The sequence below is a fragment of the Pipistrellus hanaki genome (assembly GCF_964339955.1).
Source record: "Pipistrellus hanaki genome assembly, chromosome: 1".
NCBI classification, from domain to species: Eukaryota; Metazoa; Chordata; class Mammalia; order Chiroptera; family Vespertilionidae; genus Pipistrellus; species Pipistrellus hanaki.
The window spans coordinates 81210272-81236418 of record NC_140503.1 but is presented as its reverse complement, the minus strand read 5'-3'; the positions used below and the strand labels follow the sequence as shown (position 1 = coordinate 81236418).

Below are 26147 nucleotides of genomic sequence, written 5' to 3'. Positions count from 1 at the left end.
GCCAAACTTGCAACCTTTGATGCACAGAAAGATGCTCTAACCACTGGGCAACCTGTCCAGGGGTAGATTTTATTTTTTTAATATCAAATGGCTTATTTTTATAAATACATTACAAATGTTTAAAGAGCAAAAATTCATCTTCTATTTGTTTTCTATCTCTAAGCACTGGGGACACATGGCAGATGGTTAACATAATACTCTTTATTCTAATGAATAAATAAAACTACAATGGGGTAACATGAAGAAGAAAAACCGTGAATAACCTAAAGGCTTTCGCTGGAGAGTTGTTCTGTCAGTGACACCCAGGAGGAAGCCAGAACCAGAGGTGAGGCTAATGAGGGAGCCAGATGGCCAGGTGGGAGGCTGGAGCTTCACCCCACCACTTCCGAGCAAAGAACAAGAACCTAAAACTCTTTTCTCCTTTGACTCTTTTCCGGGGGAAACAGCAAATGCAGTTAAGGATGGAGACAAAACAGAACCAACCCGGGGCTGTGCTATGCAATCACCGATGAAGGTGACTGAGCGAGGCATCAGGTAGAAGCTGAGTAGCTCTAAGGATTATACCAAGAAAACATTCCTTATCCCGTATTCAAGGTACACTTGTGCCCACAAGATTCATTTGATCCAGGGTTTCCGAGAGTGATGAGAAATCCTGGTTTTAAACATATTTCCTTGTGAAAGGAATGAGAGTAGATTTGGACCAAATATTTCAAATATAGTATTCAAATATTTCTTTTTCAAAGCTCGTCTGTATTTGAGCATATGTGTGTCTGTGTACACCATCTGCTTACAGGTTTGCTGGTATCTTTCCCCAGCATTTACTGTCTCTCCCAAATAAAAGTCATAAAAGCACATTGGCGTGCTCTTCAAGGAAGAAATAACAGAGTGGCCGGAGTTACTGTTACCACAGGGGTTACAGGCTGCATAGTTCTTAGCCTGCTGGTTGCAGGTTGTTAAGTGAGTGAAAAAAGAAAATCCATAAACCGAACAAAAGCTAAAGAGATCAACTGTTATTTAAGGAACAAAAAGGCTACCAATCCCCACTCTTCACTCATAATAACTCATAATTAATGCATGCAGGTAGGAGGAGGCCAAACAAAGGACAAAGGAAAGAATAGATGTTTCTCTTTAACGCATTTGCACAGAAATGAATGAAGTTTACAGGTGTCCTTGGCAGGAATGGGGGGAGGGGACAGAGGGATTCATTCAGAGTTATTGTAAACTTAAGAAACGAGAACAATTTTTAATTTATTAAAAAAATTTAACTATCAACGCACAACTCTTCATTTACACACTTGATGAAGTGAATTATTTTCTATATGTTGTTTTATCCAGTTTCTAGCTTACAAGGTGAACTTTGTGTATTTTTAATTTTTTGCCACTGCAGACATAACTAGAATGCCAATTCTATTCAAGGCATCGGAAAGTCTTGTTACACAGCCTCTTACGAAGCCAAATGTTTACAGAAAGCACACCACAACACAACAATCAAGAAACAAATATGGGAATTTAGTAATAGTGATAGGAACTCAAAAATTACTGTACCTTGCTATTTATCCATATAGATTTCTGCACTGATAGTGAACCTGCTAGTTTCCTAGACAGACCAAATGAACTATGCAAATATTGTTGTTGTTTTTTTGACGGAGAAGGGAGTTGGCACAAAGCGCAGCCACTGTGCAAAGTGTGCCCGGGGCTGGGAACCATGGCCCCGGTGTCTTACCCAGCATCTCTCCCCTCCCCAGTCCAGGTGTGGTTTGTTAGGACTGAAGTGAATATGGGATGGAAATAAAAACAGTCAGTGATTAGAATTCAGCTACACTAACCATTAAAATTGTTAAGGAGCCATTTAATAAAGTGCATCTCGGAGTAGCACATCCATAATCACAAAGGCACTCCCAGTTTCTTTATAAATCTTTGACAATAATTTTAATCAACAGCCCAATTCCTATCACATCATGAGAGGGTGGGCTTTTGGGAAAGAGGGCAATGCTGGGGGAAGTGGAGACAGCAGGAAAAAGGAAGGCCAACTATGCAATGAAGAGATCCAATTTGAAGAGCCTCATGCATGAGTCCACGGGAGCTGAGCAGGGCTGTTGAGGACAGGATCTTGTAGGGATCACACATTCATAAGATTGCCAGGAGTAGGAGCCAATTCAAGGGCACATGACACATTCCAAAATTCACTCAGTCTGCTTCTTGAAAATTTTAGAAATTTAATTTTACATCCACCTGAAGCATATACTTGTTTATAGAAAGTCTCATAAGAGTAATCATCTATTATTTTTTTAAAAAAAGAAGAGCCACCAGCCCTGGCCAGTGGTGTCTAGTGGTTAGCGCACTGGCCCACACATTGAAGGGTGAAGGGTTTGATTTCAGGTCAAGGTCACAAACCTGGGGTGCAAGTTCGATCTCCAGCCTGGTCAGGGTACATGTGAAACCAATATGTCTCTCTCACATGGATGTTTCTCTATTTCTTTCTCTCCTGCCCTCTCTTCCACTCTCTCCAAAAATCAATGGGAAAATATCCTGGGATGAGGATTAACAACAACAACAACAAAATAGCCAACAACAACAATAAAATAGCCACCAGAAGAAATTTCTCAGGAAAACAAAAATGCTGGCGAATACCATAAAAATAGATTTTTTTTTAGTACTTTTAAGAACTCTTTTAACTTAAATATATGTTTTAGTGTTCTGCTGTCTCTAAGACTTCTTTTCCATTAGTGGTGCATCTAATACACATTTGAATTAGCATCATATTTTTATCTGGTTAAAAATCATTTTATGCATCAGAAATGTACGTTTTTTAAAAAAAAGTCTTTTTAAAGAGTCTGAATAAGAATAATACAAAAGAGGCAGACAGGCATAATTGTTTTTCATTATATTTGATAGCACAGAATTAATGGGCTTAGATGCCAGTAACTACAACTCTTTATCAAAATAGATTTCAAGTGAATTATGTACCTTAAGTATGAAACTTCTTTATGACACTTTAGGAAAGAAAAGATCACCCCCAATCCTTTCTATAACTGCTAATAGCTATTATTCCTAAAGGCACTAAATGTTAAAGGGTTAAAATAGGCATACATTAACTTTATTGTCAATCATTATATACAGAAGAATAATTAACTCAGTGTGTTTATTTATCTACTTTTGCTACTTGATTAAATGAATGATTGATGACAGGTTCCTTGTTTTCTTTTCTTCCTTTGTGTCAGTATAAATGATCAGTATGAAACTAAACGGTGGCATTAAAATGAAATCATTAGCGACCAAATGCAGGCCAACTGACATGCAAGAGCTCCGTCTCCTTCACTACGAGAAACCTAATCAGATCCCCTCAGACCCCAAAACAGACATTTAACACAGACAGACTTCCCCTGGATCTCCACTAATTCTGCTCTCTGTCTAGAATTATGCTACAGGCCATTCACTTATTTTAAAGTCATTTTAAATAAAACTAATTTACAGCCTTCTGGGTTCATTGTCGGTCAATTTTATGAACTATGTCACTGTTTGGCATTTGTGGTCTTACTATTGTAGAACTAACAAATATCAGGAAGTATTTGAGGTAGACTCATTTGAAATAAAATATCAAATGAATGACAAATGATCACTGAGTACATTTTATTGGTAGGATATGTAATAATTTGATAGCTTTTGAGAAGGCTATTAGTTCTAGTGCTCTGCAAATCAGGTGACTATCATTAGCAGCAGTGACCTATCGCATATGATCAATACGGATAGAAGGTTTGTTATACACACAGGATGCAGGGGGCATACAATGCAATGGAGTTTCCTGGAGACACCGAGTCCAAGGTCCAGTGCCACATGCCCTAGAACCCGAAGTGAAAAATGAAGATCTCTGAGAAACCTGTATTTAAATATCTGATTTGAACTTGGTACTCTTCTGAGCATAGCTTAATCGTGATTTAAAATGTTACCACTATATGGCAATTTTGCTCTGTTTCTTTGAACAAGATCATGAAATGCAGAAACTCAAAGGAATAATTTAGATAAGGAGCGAAAAGAGAAAGGAAAAAGAATATTCAAAGTAGAAGGAAGGCAAGAAGCGACTGAAGAGCACAGTCTGAGAACTCAGATCTCATGAACATATCAAATTTCATTAATCACAGGAAGGGTGGGGTTTGCAACAGACATAATTCAAAAGAAAGAGCAATGTAGAATGCAGAAGCAGAGTTCAGTAAAGGACTAAAGAGATCTGGGGATGAGGTTGGCCAGGAGAGGTCAATGGGGGGAAAAGGAGACTCCTGTAATAAACAATAGAGAATTTAAATTAAAAACAAAAGCAAGAGATCTGGAGATTAGAAACCTGACAGGGTGCTAGTATCCCACTATTTTGTAGTGTGTCACACGAAGAAAAGCCATGAAAAACAAATTTAGTGTACTGTGAAATGATGGCCTCGTAATATGATTTTAACTTAAAAGTAATAACAAGTGTGTGTTTGTAGTTCATTGTCACACCCATAGAACATCTCTGTTGTGAAGATGCGTTCCTTCAAAGCACGCACACCCTTACTCCCCAATTGCACTTGGCCAACCATGTTAGCAATGGCGAGAGCAAAGCCTGGGGGCGGGTTCTGAAGTTTCTTCTGCTTGTGGAGTGAATTTACTCAGGTGCTGACACTGACAATGATGCTGACGTCAGCTGCACCACAACCTAAGCCAGGATCTACTTCCCGACCTCACTCAATCTATTTTTTGGGCATTGCCTAGAAATGCGTTGTAATGCAATCAGTGCCCAGTGGCTGAAAAGACAAGAGGCTATGGTTACTAAATACATACCAGCTGTCTATGTAGGGATTTTACAATATTAATTTAAAGAACATAATTTTACAGCCTTTCCTGCTCTTTGAACGGAGGCTAATATTAATGGGCTTGGGCCTTGTAAACTATTTGTACATCATGGGCCAAACTGAGTGACTTTCATCTGGTAAAACTGGTCGCTGTACAAAGCGTCTAACTTTGCTTTAAGAAAGAATGCTTTAACTCCTTTTCTTTACTTATATATATTTTGTACACAGAGAGCAAGAGTAATTAAAAGGAACTCGAAATTCACAAGGAAAAATGATGTACATCATCCCAGGTTTCTCTAATATATAAGAAATGTGATTTTATTAACTTACTTATAAGAGAAAATTTTATAAACCACTTTCTGGGACATGTCATTTTTCAAAGTGCAGTACCCCTCTTATGGAGAGGGGGTATACATACATAAATAGAAGTGTAATTGTCACTATAAATCCTTATTAAACTCAGGAAACACTTCAGTAACTACTTACACTATGATGGAACAGGTCATCTGAATAATTTTCTAAATATATCTTCATTAGTAGAGTAAAATAACCTATTTTATATAAAATGTTAAAATATGAGGGGACAGCCCATATGGGCAGATTAATTTCTGAGTGCATCAAAAATCCTCCTGATTTAATAATACACATAACTCCATTTAATTGAGCATTTTTTGCACCTAAACAGAGAAGAAAATATTGGATTATTTTAAAAGCATACAACAATAACTAAGACCCCAACTCAGAATGAGAGGAAGCTTTTTATCAAGTGAGTGAATCTTCTATGGTTGTCTTTGCTCTATGAACACCTTGTTGAATGAGATTGTATTAACTTATGTCATTATAAGAATATGATTTTGTATTTTAATAGAGCAGTCTAATTATCTCATATAAATATAAAGTGTATTGTTGAATAGAAATAAAAGATGGGGGGGAATAATGGGGGAATAAGGACACATGTACACCTTAATCAATAAAGGAATTTAAAAAAAACTATGACATATTAAAATATGAATGTATAGTTTACCATTTGAAAGTAAACATTCTTTAATTTTTTCTAGTTAATAAAAATATAATCACTATGGCATGAAAAAAAGGAAATAAAAGACAGGATCCTATCAGATTTATTCCTCTGCTATTAAGGGAAGTGTGAGGATTCTTTCCCAGGGGTCTATAATTTTAAAAAGATTATCTTATTTTCCTAACTCTGTCACTGGAGTCAAAGCAACCAGAGTCTACTGCTGTGGATTTTGGGTAACCAGCGTGCAGAGGTCAGATGCGAAACTAGACCCAAGCTTATATAAAAAAGATTGCATGTTGATTAAACTACAGAGAATTAACATGTATTAATTTGGCGCTGGTTAAGTAAATGCTTCTGGCATTTCCTTCAGCACTTAAGCTCACTTTCAGAGAATGGACTGCTGTAAAAGAATGCAGCCCATTAAGAGTTTCCTCAAAGTGCTAAAGGATAGCAAGTTTCTGCTGTAAGGAATCAGAGAACTGCATTTATTTCCTTAGCAGGGGGCTAAAATAAGACCCCAAAGCTTTTTGTTTTTGAGCAAGCATCACAGGTTTGAAAATGAAGAATTTCATCTTATTGTCACACCCTACCTTACATTGTTTCAAGGCTGGCTGTGTTTCCTTTACACAGAAGGAAATTTTAGCAGGAGCAGAAGCCAAGTGCTTGAAACGAATGATCAACTTACAATTCCTATGAATCTATTCTTTCATGCCGCTCTGCTTAAAAATAGCATCATAAATGCACATCTGCAAAGACTGTGCAACCCCCCTCTCCTGAATTGTACAAATTATTAGTGTCGTTGACAAAAGATTTTTTTTTTGTTGAGGGGCTGGTCTGGGCACTCTCTTTGGCAGACTGCCACTTTTCTAGCAGCAGAAATATTGCTTGTAGAAAGCCACATTGTACCAAACAGCTGTTCTGCTAAAACATTGAGCTAGCAACCCAAGAAATGACTGACTTCACATGTGAAGCAAAACTGTGCCCTCCCTTTGTGCTAATTTAAATGAAATCAAAGTACAAAACGTTCTCTTCCACGCTGTCTAGTCTTCCCTCCCAATTACAGGCCTCGGCGGGACGTGTGAGCTGGGTGCCAAGTGCACGTGCCACGCCGCCATTGCCACAGCGTCTTGCCTGACCTTTGGCTGTTCTACTGAGCAGTGCCCACACAGTAGCCACTCTTCTGCTCTAATTCTTTATATATTCAGCTCTTTGATGGGGATGGGACTTTATATACACATTAGAATTCAAAATTTAAAAGAACACCTCATTCCAGCCTTTCTTCTATCTCTGTGTGGATGTAAGATATTATAAAGATATCAGAAAACTATATTTGATCCAGCTCTTGGTTTATAAGCATGGTGTGTGATTCATATTTTAAATTATTTGAGACTAGAGGCCTGTTGCATGAAGATTCATGCAATAGGCCTTTCTTGCCCTGGCTGCCAGCACCAGGTTTCCTCTGGCACCCAGGCCCCAGGCCTTTGTTCAGGCTGCAGCAGGGAAGCCAAGCCTCCAGGCTTCTCTACTCTGGCCACAGTAGAGAAGCCAAACCTCTTCAGTCTTCAGTCATCTTCAGTCTTCAGTCTCAGTCTTCACTCAGGCCAGAGCTTTCAGTCTTGGCTTTACACCGGTGTATGCAAATTAACCCGCCATCTTTGTTGGGTTAATTTGCATAGTCACTCCTGATTGGCTGGTGGGCATTGTGGAGGTATGATCAATTTGTGTCTTTCTCTTTTATTAGTGTAGATTATGGTCAAATAACAGGAATATACACAGGTATTCTGTGCCCTACATGACATTTGGATATTCTGTTTAAAATACCCTTGAAAGAAACAACCATAAGCTTACCTAACATCTGAGGGAACCACAGTTCTCCTTAGTGACCACCATGTTTACAATTTTAACTATATTTATGCATAAAAGATTATCTGACACCAATGCATATCTAAAATAAAGATTCAGAAAATATATTCACATTTGAATATAGAACTTCATAAGATAATTTTATTAGGAAATAGTAAAAGATTGTATTTTAAAACTGCCTTACATAAATTCAATATGCTCACTATGAAAAACTGCATTGTAAAATCCCACTCATCTCTAAACTCCAATCTAAAGGCTACCTGCTTAGTCTCCCCATTTGCTATTGAGCATTATCGGTGATCATTACTTTGCTTAGACCTCTGTCAACATGAACATCTTACTGTTTTATTTTCTGAGAATGTAAACTCCTAGAGGGTTCAGTTGTTTTTTTCTTTTTGCAATCCCCCTAGAGACTGGTATAGAATTTTGCAACATAATAAGCATTCAATTATCTAAATGATAAATAGGTAAATAAAGTGAAACAATAAATATGACCCATTCCTCTTCTCTAATGGCAAAAACAATTGTTATCTTAAAACCTGCTCTAAGATTATAGCCATAAAGCCAAAATTCTGAGGAGGGAAATGTCAACTATACCCACTGTTTCAATTAATCAGTCTTTTATTAGGAATACCGCCTATTTTAAGAGTGCTTTTGTCTTCTTATCATCTCAATGAAATATACACACATTAATAATGTGTAATCAACTTTTATATCTCATTATAGTAAGCATTAAAATAACATTAACTTGCCTTACAATTCCCAAATTCCCTGTGTCATTTAAGAAACACTCTAAATTTCCTCTGTCACCTGATATGAATTTTTACATGTCAGAATCCCAAAATGTATTTCAAAATAAATACTTCATGTTGAACATCTTTTCCTTTTGATTAACATCATTTTTTCAATACAATCTTTCCAGGAAAAAAAAAGACTTAATTCTAATGTGCTAAAAACCATAAACAGGGGATTCTAACATGTCTTTGGTTGTTCCAATGTGAACCTAAGCCTCCCAATAGCATCTAGGCTTCCTTCAGTGAAAGGCTCACTCAAGCCCCAAAGTTCCTTTTCTCCCCCAGAAAGAAAACCGAGCCCAAAGAGATGTGACTTGTACACACAAAGACTTGATCTCCGGAGTGTCCCACTTTGCTGGCCAACACCTTGCTAAGGCATTCTGAGGACACATCTCACCCATACATTCTTCTGCCTTCACTGGTCTTCTTCACATGAGCCACACCTTTATTATGAGTTGTTAGAACTCCCTGCAAGAGTCACCTTCACTTATCTCAGTAAAGTTACTATTTAACTTTTCCAAAAGCAGATGTTCATACAGCAAAAATTGTAGTAACTCACAACAAGAAGGTTCAAACTGATTGCCTACCAGGTATAACTCACAAAATAGCATAGACCCAACACCGCGATACAGATTTTTCTGCAACTGTAGGAGCTCAGTATCCACAGGAGATGCGATGAGACCTATATGAGGTCAGGTGTCAGCTAAGCAAACATTGCTGCGCCGCTTTACAGAAGTCCCTGAGGTGCCCAAAGCGAGGCTGACCTGCATCCGCCTCCCTGTTTTCCTAACTCTAGAATGCACTGCATTTTGCTATGTATTCCTCACATATCTTTTCAAAATAGGAAATGAGGGCAAGCTTGCTCTTATGCTCAGATTCTTGTGAAAACCTGGATAGTATTCATCTATTTTTATAGAAGAAAGCCAATATTTTAAAGTATTTATATAAAACCCAAACTGTGTACACAGTCTGTTTTCATCATCAGTGCTGATATTCAACACAGCCTTATTTCCCAAACTGTAAAATTATATATGAATGATGGGCTTTAATTACAAACCATTTCTAAAAAAAAAAGTCTGTAGTGCTGTGGGTAATTATAACTATGAATTCATGAATTTTAGGGTGTCCCTCTCCTCCCCGCAATCTCTTACTATAGTCATATTCATCCAGCACTCACTCAACACCTAGTGATTGACAGATCTCAATGGACAATGGCAGAAGGCCACAATAGTGATGTCTTAGTGACTGGGTTTTGTTCCTTTAGTAACAAGTGTAATTTAGTACACTGTGAAAATTAAATGGTGCTATATATCTTTATGTTATGTAAAAATGATTTCAGAGATATGTTTATTTCTACTTACAAATGATTAGTTCAGCTTTGCCAATATACTCATTTCTTATGCTGTTAATAACATTAGGTTCTTGATATACAAATCTCTCTTTCTTCTAATGATTAGTTTGTGATGATTACAATCATAACGTGCCTTCAACCACGTTAATAAGAAAGATAAGTAGCAAATCATGTGAAAAAATAAATGAAAATAATTATAATTGAACTAACCAATTATTTGATTTGTAAATTCAAAATGACCAAACAATAGTCCTGTGTAGACAAAGCTTTGGTCATATTTTTCTTTTTTAAGATCCTGAAGCTAAAGAAGACTATCTAAATTGCCTTAGTTTGGGTCACTTGCTACATTAACTTGAGACAGCAGGCAAAACAATAAGTCAGACAGTGCCAATAACTTAACATGACTTTACATTTCATTTTTAGCAAATAGACAATGTGGGAAATAATGTACATCCACAGAAACCTTGTAAAATATTCAATTTAGTTGTGCTGGCCATTATAGTAAATAGATTATATGAACACACAGCTCTGAAGATGGTAAAGTAAATACTTGATCAGCTATACATTGTTATTGCTATACCTTTAAAACAAACACAAGACTTAACCTGTTATATTATAGTAGCGTGTTTCTCAACACAATGGGCTATAAAACTGTACTCAAGTTCTTTCCAGTTCTAATGCTCTTCCCAGGGTTGGCCGAACTACCACTTGTTTCTGTACAACCCATAAGCTAAGATTTTTAAACATTTTTAAACAGTTAAAACTAACTCGTGAGAATATTCTGTGACATATCATAACTAGATTTAAGCATCTAAAAAAGTTTTATTGAAATACAGCCATATTCACACAGTTATGAAGTGTCCATGGCTGCTTTTAAGCAATAACAATAGACTGAGTAGTTGCAGCAGAAACTAAATGGCCCACACAGGCTAAATTATCTACCATCCGGTTCTTCACAGGAAAAGCTCGCTGACCCCTGTTCTACAGTTCTGCATGCAGTCTTCATCTTGGTTAACTAACTTCTCTTCTAGGCAGTCTTTGACCAGGGTCAGAAGAACAGACTTTTATTGAAGACAGGAGCTAGAACACCAGGGTGCACCTGTGCTTACCTGATTATTGATAGAACTAGGTAACTTATAAAGTGTTTAAGAAAACTTTACACAGACAGTTGAATCAATTTTCTTTCTCCCCTATCCTAATTGATATTGTAATTACCAATCACATTTCTTAATCAACGCAATCAACACATTGTCCTATGAGGACTCAACACTGACCAATTGGAAATGCAGGAAACTGGGACAGAACATGTTTCCGCTGGACAGATGTTTGTTTTTCTTCTGGTTCTGTCATTAGAGGAAAGTAGTGCTTTTTCAAAAACAGCCTTGTTATTTTGGAAGAATTTTGGATTTATGGAATAGCTGCAAACTTTCTACAATACTTTTCACCCACCTTACCCTAATGTTAGCATGTAGGCCTTTTAAAAATATATTATTGCTCTAGCGGCTCAGTGGCTAAAGCATTAGCTCATGGACTGAAGGTGCTGGGTTTGGCTCTGGTCAAGGGCACATGCCTCGGTTTTAAGATACCTGACCAGGTGTGTGTGGGAGGCAATCAACTGATGTGTCTCTCTCACATCAATGTTTTTCTCTCTCTCCCCCCAACTCCTTCCACTCTCAAAAAATCAATGAAAAAAAAATATCCTTAGGTAAGGAGTAGCAAAAAAACATTTAAAAATAATTCTTTGTTGCATTATAAAACCTTTGCTTTTGAATAGCATAAAAATGTCTTCTTAATTTGCAAACAGTGGGAACATTTGATCTGAAATGATTTGGTCTGACACATGAGCCATGTATAAGCACATACGTTGACATAAAATGTAAATGGGAAAAGGGGATACCGATGAACATCTGAGGACACGTGCTGAACATGGAAATCTCTCTTTATTATGGAGTGAAATGTGCTGAACTGGGATCCCAAAAGCCCTAATTCCAGTCCCAAGTCTGTTACTGACTTTGTGTCACTAAACTTTTCTCTATACCATTTTTTCTCAGCATAATAGCAAGATGACCTGTAAGATCTTTAAGCTAAAAGTTCTGTCGACCTTCTTTCCCTGCTCTGGCTCTGATGGTTGCAGACATATTATGGACCCAGAGGGGATGTGAAAAGTTGCAGTCAATCAGTATTCAAAGCCACATGAGTTTTACAGGTGGAGGTCGCCACATGTTTATTAAGGCACAGCTAGGACTTATGCACAGTATCTAGAAAGCTGTTTCTGAAAATTAAAGCCATAGAGCAATTTCAATCATATAAAGCAGCCAGAGGTGACTCCCTCTTTGCTGTGCCCATGAAATATTGTTATCTGCAGAGTGCTGAAACTATATGTTGTGCTTTGCCAGAGGTGATGGGACTAACTGAAGCACGTTTAAGAATTCTAGCCCTGAAGTACAGAGCACATGCCCATGAAAGTCCTAAGTAAGTGAGTAGAATATAGTATAATGCAATACCACAGGAGGCCAGGACTAACATACTACATGATCAAGAACTGGTAGATGTCTTAAAATAAGTTGGATGTGAAACAGAATGTAAGCATGTTCCTTAAAATCCGTTGAGAGTAAAGGCAATATATGAATTTCTAAATTTAAATTGTGTCTGTATCATATATTTGGTATTTGACTTTTTAATTTAAAATTTCATTGTGTGATGTATTCTTTCCTCTCTTTTATAATGATTGCATATATAGAAATTTTGGTAATCAACAGATAAAAGCTTTTAAAAGAAGCAACTTTATCACATATTTTTGACTTAGCACAAGGAAGACAGGATAGAGGGCTAGTAAGTAAAAGAGAAGGAAAACAAATTAGTACAGATTAGGTAGAGTTAGAGCAAGCATGTCAAACTCAAAGGCTAACATGGGCCAAATAAACAGGTTTAAGTTTATGTGGGCCACAAATATAAAAGCTTCAATTTTCACAGGAACATAGGTTTATTGCAATAGAGACATGCTGAATACTAAGGCTGAAATAAATGAGTAATCATTAACACAAAATGATACAATATTTTAATAAAAATTAATATTTTTTCTTGAACATTAACTTACCAGACACTGAATAACTGCACGAATTAATAAGCATAATGCAAATAAACCTATTTTTCTTGTTCTCCGAAAGCAAAATATTTCCTGTTGTGCACACCAAATAAGTCGGTACAAGACTAATGAAATAACGATTGGCTGCTAAAATGTTCGGTGCTACTATTAGTGGAGAGAAATGGTGTGCCTGAGCATAAGGCACGTAAGGGAAATAATTGCAACATGATTATAGTAGTCAATATTATAGTTGTAGTTCAATATTAATAATTATTTATAAGAGGACATTGGAAAAATTAAGTTATGAATTTTATTAAATTTTTCTTACATAATACTGGTATATTGCCTGGGCCACAAAAATATTAATTGTGGGTCCGCATGCGGCCCATGGCATTGAGTTTGACTTGCTTGAGTTAGAGCATGTGGCTTTTGAAATTATTAATCAACAGCATCAGGAAATCCAATAGTCATAAGAGAAGCAAATCTGAGACAGGAAGTGTAAAATCCTTTCCTTTCTGAGGAATTGGGGTGTTCTGAATTAGAGACCAGAATCACTGACAAAACAGAAAATCTAAAGGAGGAAACTGACCAAATGACTGAACAGCAGGCTGCGTGGGGTAACCAGGCTGGCGGGGAGTAGGGGGTGGTTGTGGGGGGGGTTGAGGGGCAACCAGGCCAGTAGGTTAGGCAGTTGCGGGAGACCAGACTAGCACGGAGGGGGATGTTGGGGGTGAGCAGGCTGGCAGGGGGGCAATTAGGGGTGATTAGGCTGTCAGTGAGGGGCAACTAGGGGAGCGGGGTGGGCAGTTGGGGGTGACCAGGCCAGCATGGAGGGGCAGTTAGGGGTGATCAGGCCAGCACGCAGAGGCAGTGAGGGGTGATCTGGCTGGTGGAGGGGGCAGTTAGGGGCCATCAGCCTGGTCGCCGCCAACTCTCCCCCCGCCCCCACCCTGCTAGCCTGGTCACCCCAACTGTCCATCCTGCTGGGTTGGTTGCCCCTCAGCCTTCCACCACCCTGCCAGCCTGGTCGCCGCATGCAGCCTGCTGTTCAGACATTTAGTCAGCATTCACTAACCCCCTGCTGGCCTGGTCAAAGGCAGCCATCTTGTGAGGGCATGAGAGTTAATTTGCTATTATCTCTTTATTATATAGGATGGTTTCACACTATTCCCACCATTTGTCTTCATTTTATTTTTACTCCTTCTTTCTTCTTCCTAGCCTGTGACTTAGACCAATCCTTAGCTCTCATCAGCCTCAGCTCTGCTAATGCAACCCCAAGATACAATCCATTCTTGTACAATTAAATTTAAAAACATGGTTAAATACTTCTTTCCTTGGGTACTGCACATGGAAATATAAACATGTATAATATGACTCAGGTGGTTCCCTCCAATAGCTCCTAATCTAAGTATAGAAATGGGTATATAAAAATAATTATGAACTCATAATAAAGCAATATAAGATTTATTATTAATCTATAGAAAAAAATGACTAATATTTTTGGGAAGAAGAAAAGATCTACATGAGAATATTATATCTGAGTTGGTTTTTAAATGATAAACAGGAGTTCAGCAAACCTGAAAGAAGGAAAAGGGCTGATGATGGCATGGACTAAGGCATAAATGTTTGGTGAGGTGTTCACTATTGCCAGGAGAAAAGATGATGACAGGGGAGAAAAGGACAAATTGATAAATCCTGATATAGGATGCAAAAGTATACACAGGCACCTCTTGTCCTATTTCCACAAAAATTTTCGTAAGAAATGTTATGGGTGTTTTGGAAGGATCAATTCATATATGAAAGTATCTGAACATCAGAGGGACATCACAGAAAGTCACTAACCTCTCTGGACCCACAGAAGGGCAACCCGAAGGTCATGGTTGTGAGTGATGGCACTCACTGAGCCCCACAGATAGGAGCTAACACTAACAGTACACAGAGCTGATGAGACATGCTCACAGAAAACAGCAGAGGGTTACAGGTGGCAACAAAGCATGTTGTTTTGTGCGTGGGACACTGAGAAGACTCGGCGAGGACTGAGCAGCATGCCCTCCAAGGGAAGAGTATGATCCTCTTCAGAGCAGGTCACCAGAGGCCTGCGTGTAATTGTGCAAGAACATGACTGTGTCCAACATGGAAAGGCGCTGGAAGAGGGTGAACATCGGGGGTGTGCTCCACCATGGTAATTACAGTCATGCCTATGTTCCCCTGACAGCCACACCAGAGAGGGTCACAAAGGGCAGTGCATTCTTGGAATTCATTTGAATCCAAGTATAACAAACTCTACTTGTGTAAAATTTTCCATTTTATAGGAAGAGAGAGAGAGAGAAATAGAAGAGAGAGAGAGAGAGAGAGAGAGAGAGAGAGAGAGAGAGAGAGAGAGAGAGAGAGAAGGAGAAGGAGGGAAGGAGGGAGGGAGGGAGGGAGGGAGGGAGGGAGGGAGGGAGGGAGGGAGGGAGGAAGAGAGAGAAGGAGAGAGAGAAAGAGAAGGAGGAGGAGGAGGAGGAGGAGGAGGAGGAGGAGGAGGAGGAATGATGGAATGATGGAAGGTGAAGGGGAGGAGAGTAAGGGAAGGGAATGGGAAGGAGGTGGAGGAGAAGGAGGGGAGGGAGAGGAGGGAAAGGAAGAGGGGAAAGAGGGAAAGGCTGAGGGGAAAAAGGTGGAGGGGGATTTGCAAACCAAATATCATTCAATGCTTACAGCATTAAAGTTTAATATATTCCTCCTTTTTATCTGTGGTTTTTTTGTTTTTGTTTTTTTGGGGTTTTTTTGCACCCTACTCTTACACCTCTGCCATCACCATGGAAAGTGCTTTTCCCAAATATCTGGCTGCTCCTTGACATGGGGCAGACCTGAGCTAAACTCTCAGCAAGCAGTCAAGCCCAGCCAGACTGTTGTAAGAAGTAGAACCATCCAGGTCTTCCCAGTATAGATCTGCCAAGCCACAGACGAACTTAGCTATAAGAGGAGTAAAAGCTCTGTGGCATGCTACTAAGATGTGGAAACTGCTTGCTGCCCTGGCTGGGGAGTCACATGCTCTCAGCCATCATTCCCATAAGTATCCTTTCCTTGAGTCAGTGCTTGGAGTCAAGATAATTCTGGATGCTCAATAGTGCCCAATGCACTGACCACCATGGGGACCCATCAAACTGTCAGTGGCATGTAGCAAGAAGCCAGCAATGCTTTCTAGAATTCTTCATGCTGAAGGTGGACTATAGTATCCCTTTGTAGATATCAAAGGTTTTGTTGATAAAAGGAGAAACTTCACAGAATTAGTCTCAGACACTTACTCTGCCACCCTTAAGACCCACAGTTGTCAGAAAAGCCCTTCCGGCCCTTGTCAGAAATGATGATCCTACGGAAGAAGTGTGGTGCTGTGAGCACTGCTTGTTCAAACATAATGTACAGTAAAAGTAAACGGTACGTTCTTAAATGAACTTCTTACAGAAGTCATAACTTCACTACAAAGATCTAAAGAAACCTTTCTTGTAAGGAAACCTAAAAAAAGGCAGTTGTATTACATCAGATTTCCATAAATGGTAACACCCGGCACTGGCCTCCCAAACAAACAGAAAGGATTGCTGGCAGCTCAGATTTTTGGATTCTTTCATTCCCATTTGGAGCTACCACTGACTTTGGATGGAGGCAAACAGAACTGGAGACTAGAGCAGAGAGTCAGGCCCTGCATGTACGTGTGCTGAGAATGACAGCGTAAGAATAGGAAGAAAGCAAGAAGCAAGTCTCCACCTCCTGCCCTACCCTCCTCGCCCTACAGGGAGCCAAGGGCTCATGGGAGTTCTACCATTTGTCTGCATAACAACAACAAATAAAGAATCGCACAAGCTGGCATACATGCCATGTCCTGAGTCTAAGACCTTCATTTCACACTTTCTTTCTTAAAAAACAAACAAACAACAACTCTTTATTGTTGCAAGTATTACATATGCACCCTTCCCCTGCACTGACACCTTCTATCCTGCCCCTTCCCCCACCCCAGGCCTTTACCACACTATTGTCTGTGTGCATGGGTTAGCATATATGCATACAAGTTCTTTGGTTAATCTCTTCCTACCACCCACCCAGACTAGCCTTCTCTCTGAGATAATAAGGACTATGACACTTGCTCTCAAACACAAATGTCACCTGGCAGACACAAATACACACAGTAAAAACCCATAACAGAAGCGGGAAGACCTTGGAGGTTGCTGAGACAAAGAAGACCTCCAACGTGGCTAGTCCTGGAATCTCTACCTTCGATGGAAGCAGAGCAGAGGCATTTTTTTTTTTTTAATGCTACCTAAGTTTGGGACAACCATTACAGTAATTTAGTGTTATTCTGAAAGATGTCCTATACTCACCCTACATGAATATTTTTAAGGAATCCGTTAAAAACCATTGCTTAAGTAACAGTCTAGTCTTTGGCTAAGGGGTCCTCAAACTTTTTAAAGTGGGGGCCAGATCACGGTCCCTCAGAGAGCTGGAGGGCCGGACTATATGATCTACTAATTCCTACTGTAACATCTCGGCTGCGCTCACTGCCCAAAAAACCTGGCGGGCCGGATCAGACTCCTCTGCGGGCCACATGTGGCCCGCGGGCAGTAGTTTGAAGACCCCTGGACCGGAGAGATGTGTTGCTTACATAAAAATTACAGGAAAATCTACCCGTTAATTCAAAACGCATGCCTGAAAATCGGGAAGAGAAATCCCACGGAAACAGTAACGCTCTTTCCTAATGCGCTGAGGTGATTTTAAGCACCACCTATCTTGCATATTTTTCAACTGTTCCTTCCAAAAACTAAAAATGTCTTGTATTTTACAGACCGTATGTTAGCATTGTTGCCTGCCACACACATAGGCAAATTGTTCAAAAGCTTCGATGTTTAAATTAAAATAAAACGCATGCCTAGAGTGGTAAATGTTCCTGGGTTGATAAAGAGTGGCAGCCGATAGACTCCCAAAATTGACTGAAGTCTGTGATATTAGAAAGACGAAAAATTTATCTAGTTTTAGCAAATGTCAAATCAGCAGCTATTGCTTTTAAGATTAATAAAAGATATAATGGCTTCCAGATAGCCTCTAAATAGAGATTACTATGAATGGGGAAGTGATTTACCAACAGTCACCACAATGAGATTTCTTTAAAGGTTACAATCATCAGTTATTTAGCGGAAGCACTGCTGAGAACGCCTGGTCATTTCTTGAATAATGCATTATATTCTTTGTAGATTTGATCTGTATTATAGCAATACAGATATTTCTAAAATAATGGAAAAAAACTATCTGTTACCTTCCAATTGCTTAACATATCATTTCCACGAAGTAATTGACTCGGGACATATTACACACTGTCACCGGGGTGTTCTTTCTGCAGGCATAACTTGTAAATAATCTGCACACAACGGGCACCACCAAACAAACTCATCAACCTTTATGGACGTTTAAGAAAAGATGAGATGAATGCAGGGCAGAGTGAAGGACCTTTCTGAAGCAGTAAATTAAAATGATTAAAGTTCTATATAGTGGGTGTGACAAATTTATATTTAAGCTCTGCCGTTTAATTATTAACACGAATAACTCATAACTTTTTTTTTTAATGGTGCCTACATTGTGTAAGTCCTTCTCATCTAAACTTCCAAATGCCTTTAGGTTTACTCAAGAGACTGCTTGGAGAAGCACAAAGTATAATGTGTATTGTTTTATTGTTGGAGTATGAACTGCACTTCCCAGGATGCTACAGGCTATTTATATAAGCTTGTTTATCCATATGCACTTCTTCAAGGACACAGCATAGAAGACCTTAATAAAATAAAAGGAGTTTCTTTGATGTTGTTCCATGAATGTTTGATCAGTATGAGTAGCAGGTTTGCATTAAAGAACTGGAGTAAAGCAATAAAGTATACATATTCTGTGTAGCAGAACCAGTTTACAGAGAGTGCCCCTTGCATTTTGCATTCCTCCCAACTTCTGAGAATCAGGGTAAATACTAGGGAGTCACTATGCTTACAACTACAGTTTTAGCCTCTCACTGGTTTACTAATAGGGGGAACAACATGTTACAACTTGGGTTCTCTGCCAAAATCCGATGGAAAGTTTACAATAATAAAATCTGTGATCTTCTTCCAGGCCCCTAAACACCCAGCCCAGCCTCCCTGTTTCTCTCACTGACATCGTCATGTCCTTCCAGACTGGAACCCGTGAGAGCAGAGACCATGTCTGCTTTCTTTTTCTTTTTTTTCCCTTTCCCATCTTTATCATAATAAGTAGTGAGAGTGTTGAGTTGATTGAAGGCCACAAAGCCCAAATGAATTAGTCACACTCTGAAACAGAGAGAATTCTCACCTGGAATTTTTGAAGATGGTGATCCAAATTAAGTATCTTTGGAAATGAATGTGATGTCATAAAGAACACTTAAGACAGAAAAGCAAAATAAATAAATAAATAAATAAATAAATAAATAAATAAATAAATAAATAAAGTGGAATGCTAGTTTTAGATCTGTGAACACTTAACTGTAAACCCTTTCTAAAATGAAGGCATAGTTCTTTGTGCTCTCTAATTCTGTATCTCTAAAAGGCATGATTCCAAGAGTAAGCAGGGCTATCACAAAATAGAAGAATGGGCAGACAAGGGAACCATTAGATTTTTCTATTTTGGTTGCTACTCCTACCACAAAAAACCTATAAACTACAAACTACTTGAAAGGAAAAAATGGAAATAAAGGAAAAGATGATTATCCTAAATAACTTAATATAAGTCCAGTCCCTCAAGCAACATATTTAAAATTTAATAATAACATTTTGTACATTGTGTGATTTATAAGCTTTTGCACTTTATCCTTCCATCTTGCATGATTTGGAATAAACATGAAGACAGCATTCTGAATAAGCTCTTCTGTATATAATAAATACTTATTGGGATTATATTTCCGTCTTTAGCTTGGGAAAATTCCCTACTACTTTAGCTTCTGGAACATGGACTGTTGTGGGGCCAAGCTGACATCTACATTCTTAGGTCAGAGGGCTGTTAAAGGACAGCACAGATGTGCCTTGGCTTGTTTGTTCTCTGCTGTCTTAAACTCACATCTCGCCCTTGCGAGCTACTGTGTCCTATGTCCTTCTCAAGCTTTGAATGTCAGTCAGCCTAGAGCCAGAGTCTGGGAACTATGGCTGTGAGCCCATCTGGTGGCAGCTGCCTGCTTTGTAGGCACAGTTTCATAGCACACAGTCACACCCTGTTGTCTATGGCTGAATGCATGTTGCAATGGCAGAGTTGACATAATCCCCAGAATCTACAGTAAAATATGTACTATAGGGCCCTTTTCAGATCATGTGTGCCAATCCCTGCTCTAGAGGAAAACAACATGTTGCAACTTAAACTCTAATTTTCCTTCCCTCCTAAACATACGAAACACAAACCCTAAGTGCCGATGGCAGAGAGGAACGGACTGACACATGCACATGCACAAAGATGATCATACCTCTGAGCACAGGACTGTAAATAGCACTGCTTTGACCTCTCATTTTAATGTAAGTCCTCTAAGGGTTACAGCTCCCCACTACCCCTTTCCTACAACAGCCAAGAACACGGGCTCTCTCCAAAGTAGCTGTCGAGGTGTCACCACTAACTAAAGAACTCACTCCTCCCTGAGCAAAGGTTTCCTGAAATTCTGCCAAATGTCCATTTTATCCCATACTCGGCAAGGGGCTAGAAACTAGGTTAGGCACAAGAAACCTGGAGATCCCTAAAGTCCTATGTTTTGAATGACACACCCTTAAAGTTGGAAAAATCAATGACCAACACCACATGTACACTGAAAAACATACGCATACATACTAAAATGCTAGAAATATATATATTTTTATGAGTCACAGGAGCACACAAGAAATACTTCTCTTAATTTCTAGAGTGAAGAAGGCCTAAAATTTTAAAATAATGATTTAAGTGTAACTGTACCAAAGGTTTAGAGGACAAGTACATGTTTATATTTGCAACTTCTAGGCAATGTGTATAGAGACTTGAAAGATTAATGCATGGCTTCATTGTTTTATTAATCAATAAAATCATTGCTCAAAATGCCTGCTACAGTTAGACTCTGTTTCCTTCTTTGCTTTGGTGACAAAAGATAGAAAAAATTAGCTCTGCCCTTTAGCAATATTCTCATACTCCACCCATCAATAAAAATTTGCATGTATTAACATAACTTAAATTAAACCCAGGAAGCACTTTAATGTAAGTCATTTCATTCCCATTTCTCCAAAACCTTATATAAAGTGAACGAATACTTTAGGCTGACAATGTTTTTGAAAAGAAAATAGAAATAGAAGAGGTTCATTTCACCTTCACATGGTGTCTTTCTCATGCAGAGTTCAGATTTCCACATTTGTATCCCTTTAAAGGATTTGATATGCAGGAAAAGAAGAAAGGATGATGGTAAACATTTCATCTTAGAGACAGCTATAGAACACCATACACCACAATGACCAGAGGCTTCAAACTTACCTTTTACGGATGTGTTTGGGGGTGGGCCTTCCATTCGCAAGTTCCATGGAGGGTCCCCCTGGTTAGCAAAGTCCCTCATTTTCAGATAGCTAATTGTAAGTCGGATGATGGACGCCTTGTCCAGCTGGCTCGTGATGGCTGCAGGCAGAGGCAATAACTTGGCCAATTCATAGAACTCAAAATTTTCCTTTCCCCGGCGGGAGCGTGCAGCATCTCGGGATTTCTCCTTTCTCAATGCTTGTAAACTGAAATCAAAGAAGTGACAACGTATTGTTTAGAACATATGATTTTCTCATCAGATAGAAACTACTTTTATTTACTTCCCATTTCCCAAAAAGGGTACCAAAAATCTTCTTCAAAATCCCATGGATCCTGGTAAAATACATTCCAGACAATGTCCACAAATAACATAAATTCTACCTCTGGACTTATATGCCATGAACTCAAGTGCAATGAGTAAAAGTCATTTGCTTGGTAGGATTTTCCCCCTCAATTGACCATGGATTAACATACATTCCTTATTTCTGAAACATGCAGTTTACAGGTGGTACTTGATCTTTTCAGCTATAAGCAAAGTAAAGATTGGGCTTGTAGATATCTATTCTCAGATATTTATCATATCTATTCTCAAGATTGGCTTTGTCCATTTAACTATTATTCTGATGGGATTATAAGCCACCAAAAGGATGCATTTAAAAAATTATTTCAGTTATCATCTCTGAGGAAAAAGAAAAATACAAACACAATTCACAGAATCAACCAATAAAAATATTAATGTTCTTCCAGCACTCATTACCAATCAAGACCTCAGTCAGATAAAGAAAACATCCTATTAAAGATGAAGATTTCCATGTAACTTTATAAATGTGCTATTATTAGTTGATAAGAGAATACTTTTATTCTCTTATCAATTGACATACGCTAATTAATGGATAGATTCCCTAAATTACTAGAGGATGAAACACATTGCCCAGAAAAGTCAAACTTTGTGATAATATAAATTTAATATTGAAAGACATAAATCCCTGTCTGGGTTATTAAAATTTATAAACATTATAGACATATTACTTCACAGAAGAGGCAACAGGTGGGTTCCAGCATTTTTCTTTAACTATTCATGTGCATTTCTGTTTGAAGTTTGCTCACATTGCTGAGGGCAGAACCTGGCACCAGTGAAGTTGCCTCTGAGCATCTGACAAGAGAATTCCACCAATTCTGAATTGCTCTGATTTGTGTCTGACAAGAAATAAACTCAAAATCATACACTGGTGATAGGTAATTGGGCAATATTTATAGTATCCAGATACTATTAAAATCACTTCTAGGTATCCATTTTATTGAACTCTGAAGACATTTTAAATCTTTGAGTCTAGCATGCTGGCTTCCCATTATAAAATAGTGAGAATTAGAAACAAGGAAGGGAGACCAGAGGAATAAGTCAAAGTGAGTTTATTAGTAGAATATGGACAATAATATTCCAGGTCACATTAGTGTATATCTGATATTGTTCCTGGTGCAAACATTGTATCCAGGGTAGACACTCAATCTTATTAAATATCTATGTAATTTAAATAATGCCATTATGTTCTGGTTTAATGCCCCAAATTATTTCATGTTTACTCTATTAATAAAATATTCTGAATTAGCTAACTACTATATTTATCTGAACTGGATAAGTTACTGCTATCATTCTCAGTCTCAGCAGTCTTAAGTGACAAACCTTTGTCTCTTCATATCTCAGGTGGTAACTCAGGCAGAAACATCCCTAATTTACAAGGAAAAGACTTGTTAGGCCACTTATATCCCATTATCTTAGCTGGCCCCCATTCAATGCTATAAATGATCAATTGTGTCAAAAATCTATAATAATAAAAGCATGATATACTAATTAGACTAGATATCCTTCTGGATGACCTTTCAAACAAAGCTGGGGCTGCAGCCACAGGATCCAGGCTGCCGCCAGGGCTGCAGCCTACTCTTGCATGAATTTTGTGCATTGGGCCTCTGGTTATGTATAATAAGTAAAGTGAGAGGAGCCTTAAAATATGACCAAGTATAAACCTAACTGAGATCCAGGTTAACCTCTTAAGATAAAAGAATGACACATTTCGCTCTCTATCTATAATACAAGCAATCTACCTAACACCATTTAAGTCACCTGTGCAAAAACAAACAAACAAACCAAAAAAAAAAAAAATACCTCTCTTTTCACATGTTTCCCTACCGCTTATGTAGTGCAATGGTTCAAGTTCAGTGCTCTGTTCTCTTTATATTATTGTAATTGAATATTCCTCCAGAAGGTGGGCTGAACTCAGAACTTTTGTTTTAGTCCAATAAGTGACTATGATGGAGCTCTGGAGCAGATGTTGCAAACTCAAGGGCTCCCAGGGTTAAGGCAGAGGACAGCGATAAGTGAAGAGGCCTGGAGCATGGCAGTGCAGGCAAAGACTTTATGAATCTTAAATCCCTTTCGCTCACACACATTCAGCTATCTACAGCTTTGGTGGCAGGCAGACCTGGTGTTGCCAGAGTTCTGGTTTTTCTATTTCTAAAGAACAAAAACTAAACTTTTACATGGCATTTCAAATTTTATGTCATGTTTTAATTTTGTGTTAGCTAGTGAAAGTTCTAAAAATTACACAAGCCCATTAAAATATGCCATTTGGTCAACAATAGAGCAGGGATGAATTTTTATAATTGGCTAATAATTTGGGAGACTATTTTTGAAGGTAGTTTTAGTGGATGATATATATGATTTTCCTTTAGACATGTCACTCAAATGATCACAAATAAACTCATTTGTTATCTAATTTAATATTACTAATCTATTCATGTTAGGAATATCTCTATTCACCTGAAGCAAAGAGAGGATTAGGCAATTATTCTGAAGTTGATATTAATGCATGAGCTCATCAATAAACTAAAGAAAAAAATAAGCCTATGGGGAGGAAAGCCCAAGATGACAGAAAGCAACCCAATGGGCTCCAAAGCCTAGCAGAGGGGAATGGGAATATGTGGACACCAATGCCTTTTGGCATTCTGCTCCATACTGCCCTGACACCTGACTGTTCTAACCCAGCACTGAGCACAACTTATTCTGTGTTCCTACTCCACATTCTGTTGTTTTTCTGTCCCCTCCCCACCTTTTTTACTCTCGAACACACTGTTACCCCACTGGAGTAATCTTCTTGGCCATAATCTCAATAACAAAGGGTTTCCATGACTCCCACATCACATCATTATGCAGACACCATAGTTCAGAAGACTTTCAGAATGATAGCACTGTGTAATAAGTAGTAATTGGTTTTGAGGGCAATGGCAATAAAATACAGTCAAAGGATTATAGAGGTTACAGAGATGCTGACAAAAATAGATGAAGCTAAGGACCTGAAGACAACAACACAGATTGAGGATTAATCTTTTGTCTGCTTTTGTGAAGTAGAGCCTACTTATAAGCAATTCTTAAATTGATTTAAGGACTACATTAAAACCTAAAATAAACTTTGTATTTATTCATTCTGTTCTAAACAAACAAACAAAATATTCATAGAATACTAAAGAAAAGATGGCTTATTTGTACATGAGCAAAATGTTTGAACTCTGCCATTTATAATATGATTATGCTTCAGAGTCACAGTAAGTACTTCCTGGGCTCAAACTCCCCACTGCTGATGCTCTTCCCCTCAGGCTCTGAGAGCAGGAAGAAGAGGAGACCACCTTATCCCTCAGCAAATAAAAGAAATAAAAGTGCCAGCACTCTTCGTTGAGGACATTACCAGCACTACCACCAACTGAAAACCAAAAAATCAACAGCTACTTCAAAAGGGAGACATATACATATAGATTTGTAGAGATAGAAATAAATGAAAGTTGCAAGTTCTATATGAAGTTGTATGTATATGTGTATATTTGTAAACGATTTTCAGATTATCCTTAGGGACCCCATCTGCCCAACCAAAAGGGTAATGATCTAGTATCTCGAATTTCCTCTAAGCCTTATTAAGTTAAAGTTTCCCCCTCTTCTTGTCATTGATGTTGCCAGAATTCATTTATCATAAACATGTATCTCCGGTTTCAATAATATTATTTAACCTATGTTTCTTCTCAATACCTTGGAATAATTTTTACAAATTTCTAAAGTTATACCGTATGCACAGATAACAAGAAATCAAAAACTTTTACTAGTATTAACAGTGCATATTAAATGAAAAGTGTTGTTGTGTTTGCTTTTCGTTTTAAATCTTTTTGTGACTCTTAAATCCCTTGGGCAAGTTGTGTATTTTGTGCAAAGACTCCTAGTGAAGGAGTTAAAGACACATGTTGGCCATTTGCTGCCATTACAATTATTCTAACTCACAAAGTTGAGCCTTAATTTTATCATTTTATAAAATGAGAATGACAAATAGGGCATTTTTTGGCACATCCCCTGAGAGTTAACTATAAAGTAGTAAACTTCTTGGGCAGTTCTAGATTTTAACAATTAAGATAGTTTATGAACTCTAAATGTGGTAGAGTCCACTTTAGAACTTCACAACAGAGAATTTTAAGGAATTGGAAAGGCTCAGAAATGCCCAAATTGAAGTCAACCCATCCTCAGACTTGGACCATAGGTATGAGTGAGGGCTCTGTAGCCAGATTGTGGACCTTCACATCACCAAGCAGTTATTCTCTGGGCAACCTTGGGTAGGCCTCTCAACCTTTTTAGGCCTCAATTTCC

At 38.3% G+C, this 26147-nt stretch overlaps 1 protein-coding gene across 17 annotated transcripts in view; it reads right to left on the bottom strand.

The window, feature by feature from the left end:
- Positions 1 to 26147, bottom strand: part of NPAS3 (neuronal PAS domain protein 3) — an 865565-nt gene that overhangs the window by 572102 nt on the left and 267316 nt on the right. For 10 of the 17 annotated variants that reach the window (XM_084874513.1, XM_084874515.1, XM_084874514.1 and 7 more), the window contains one exon: positions 21431 to 21675. In XM_084874513.1, the coding sequence (XP_084730639.1) occupies positions 21431 to 21675 (245 nt within the window). Of the gene's footprint in view, positions 1 to 21268; positions 21320 to 21430; positions 21676 to 26147 lie in introns of all 17 variants that reach the window. The other 7 variants (XM_084874501.1, XM_084874511.1, XM_084874510.1 and 4 more) reach the window with 1 other exon arrangement.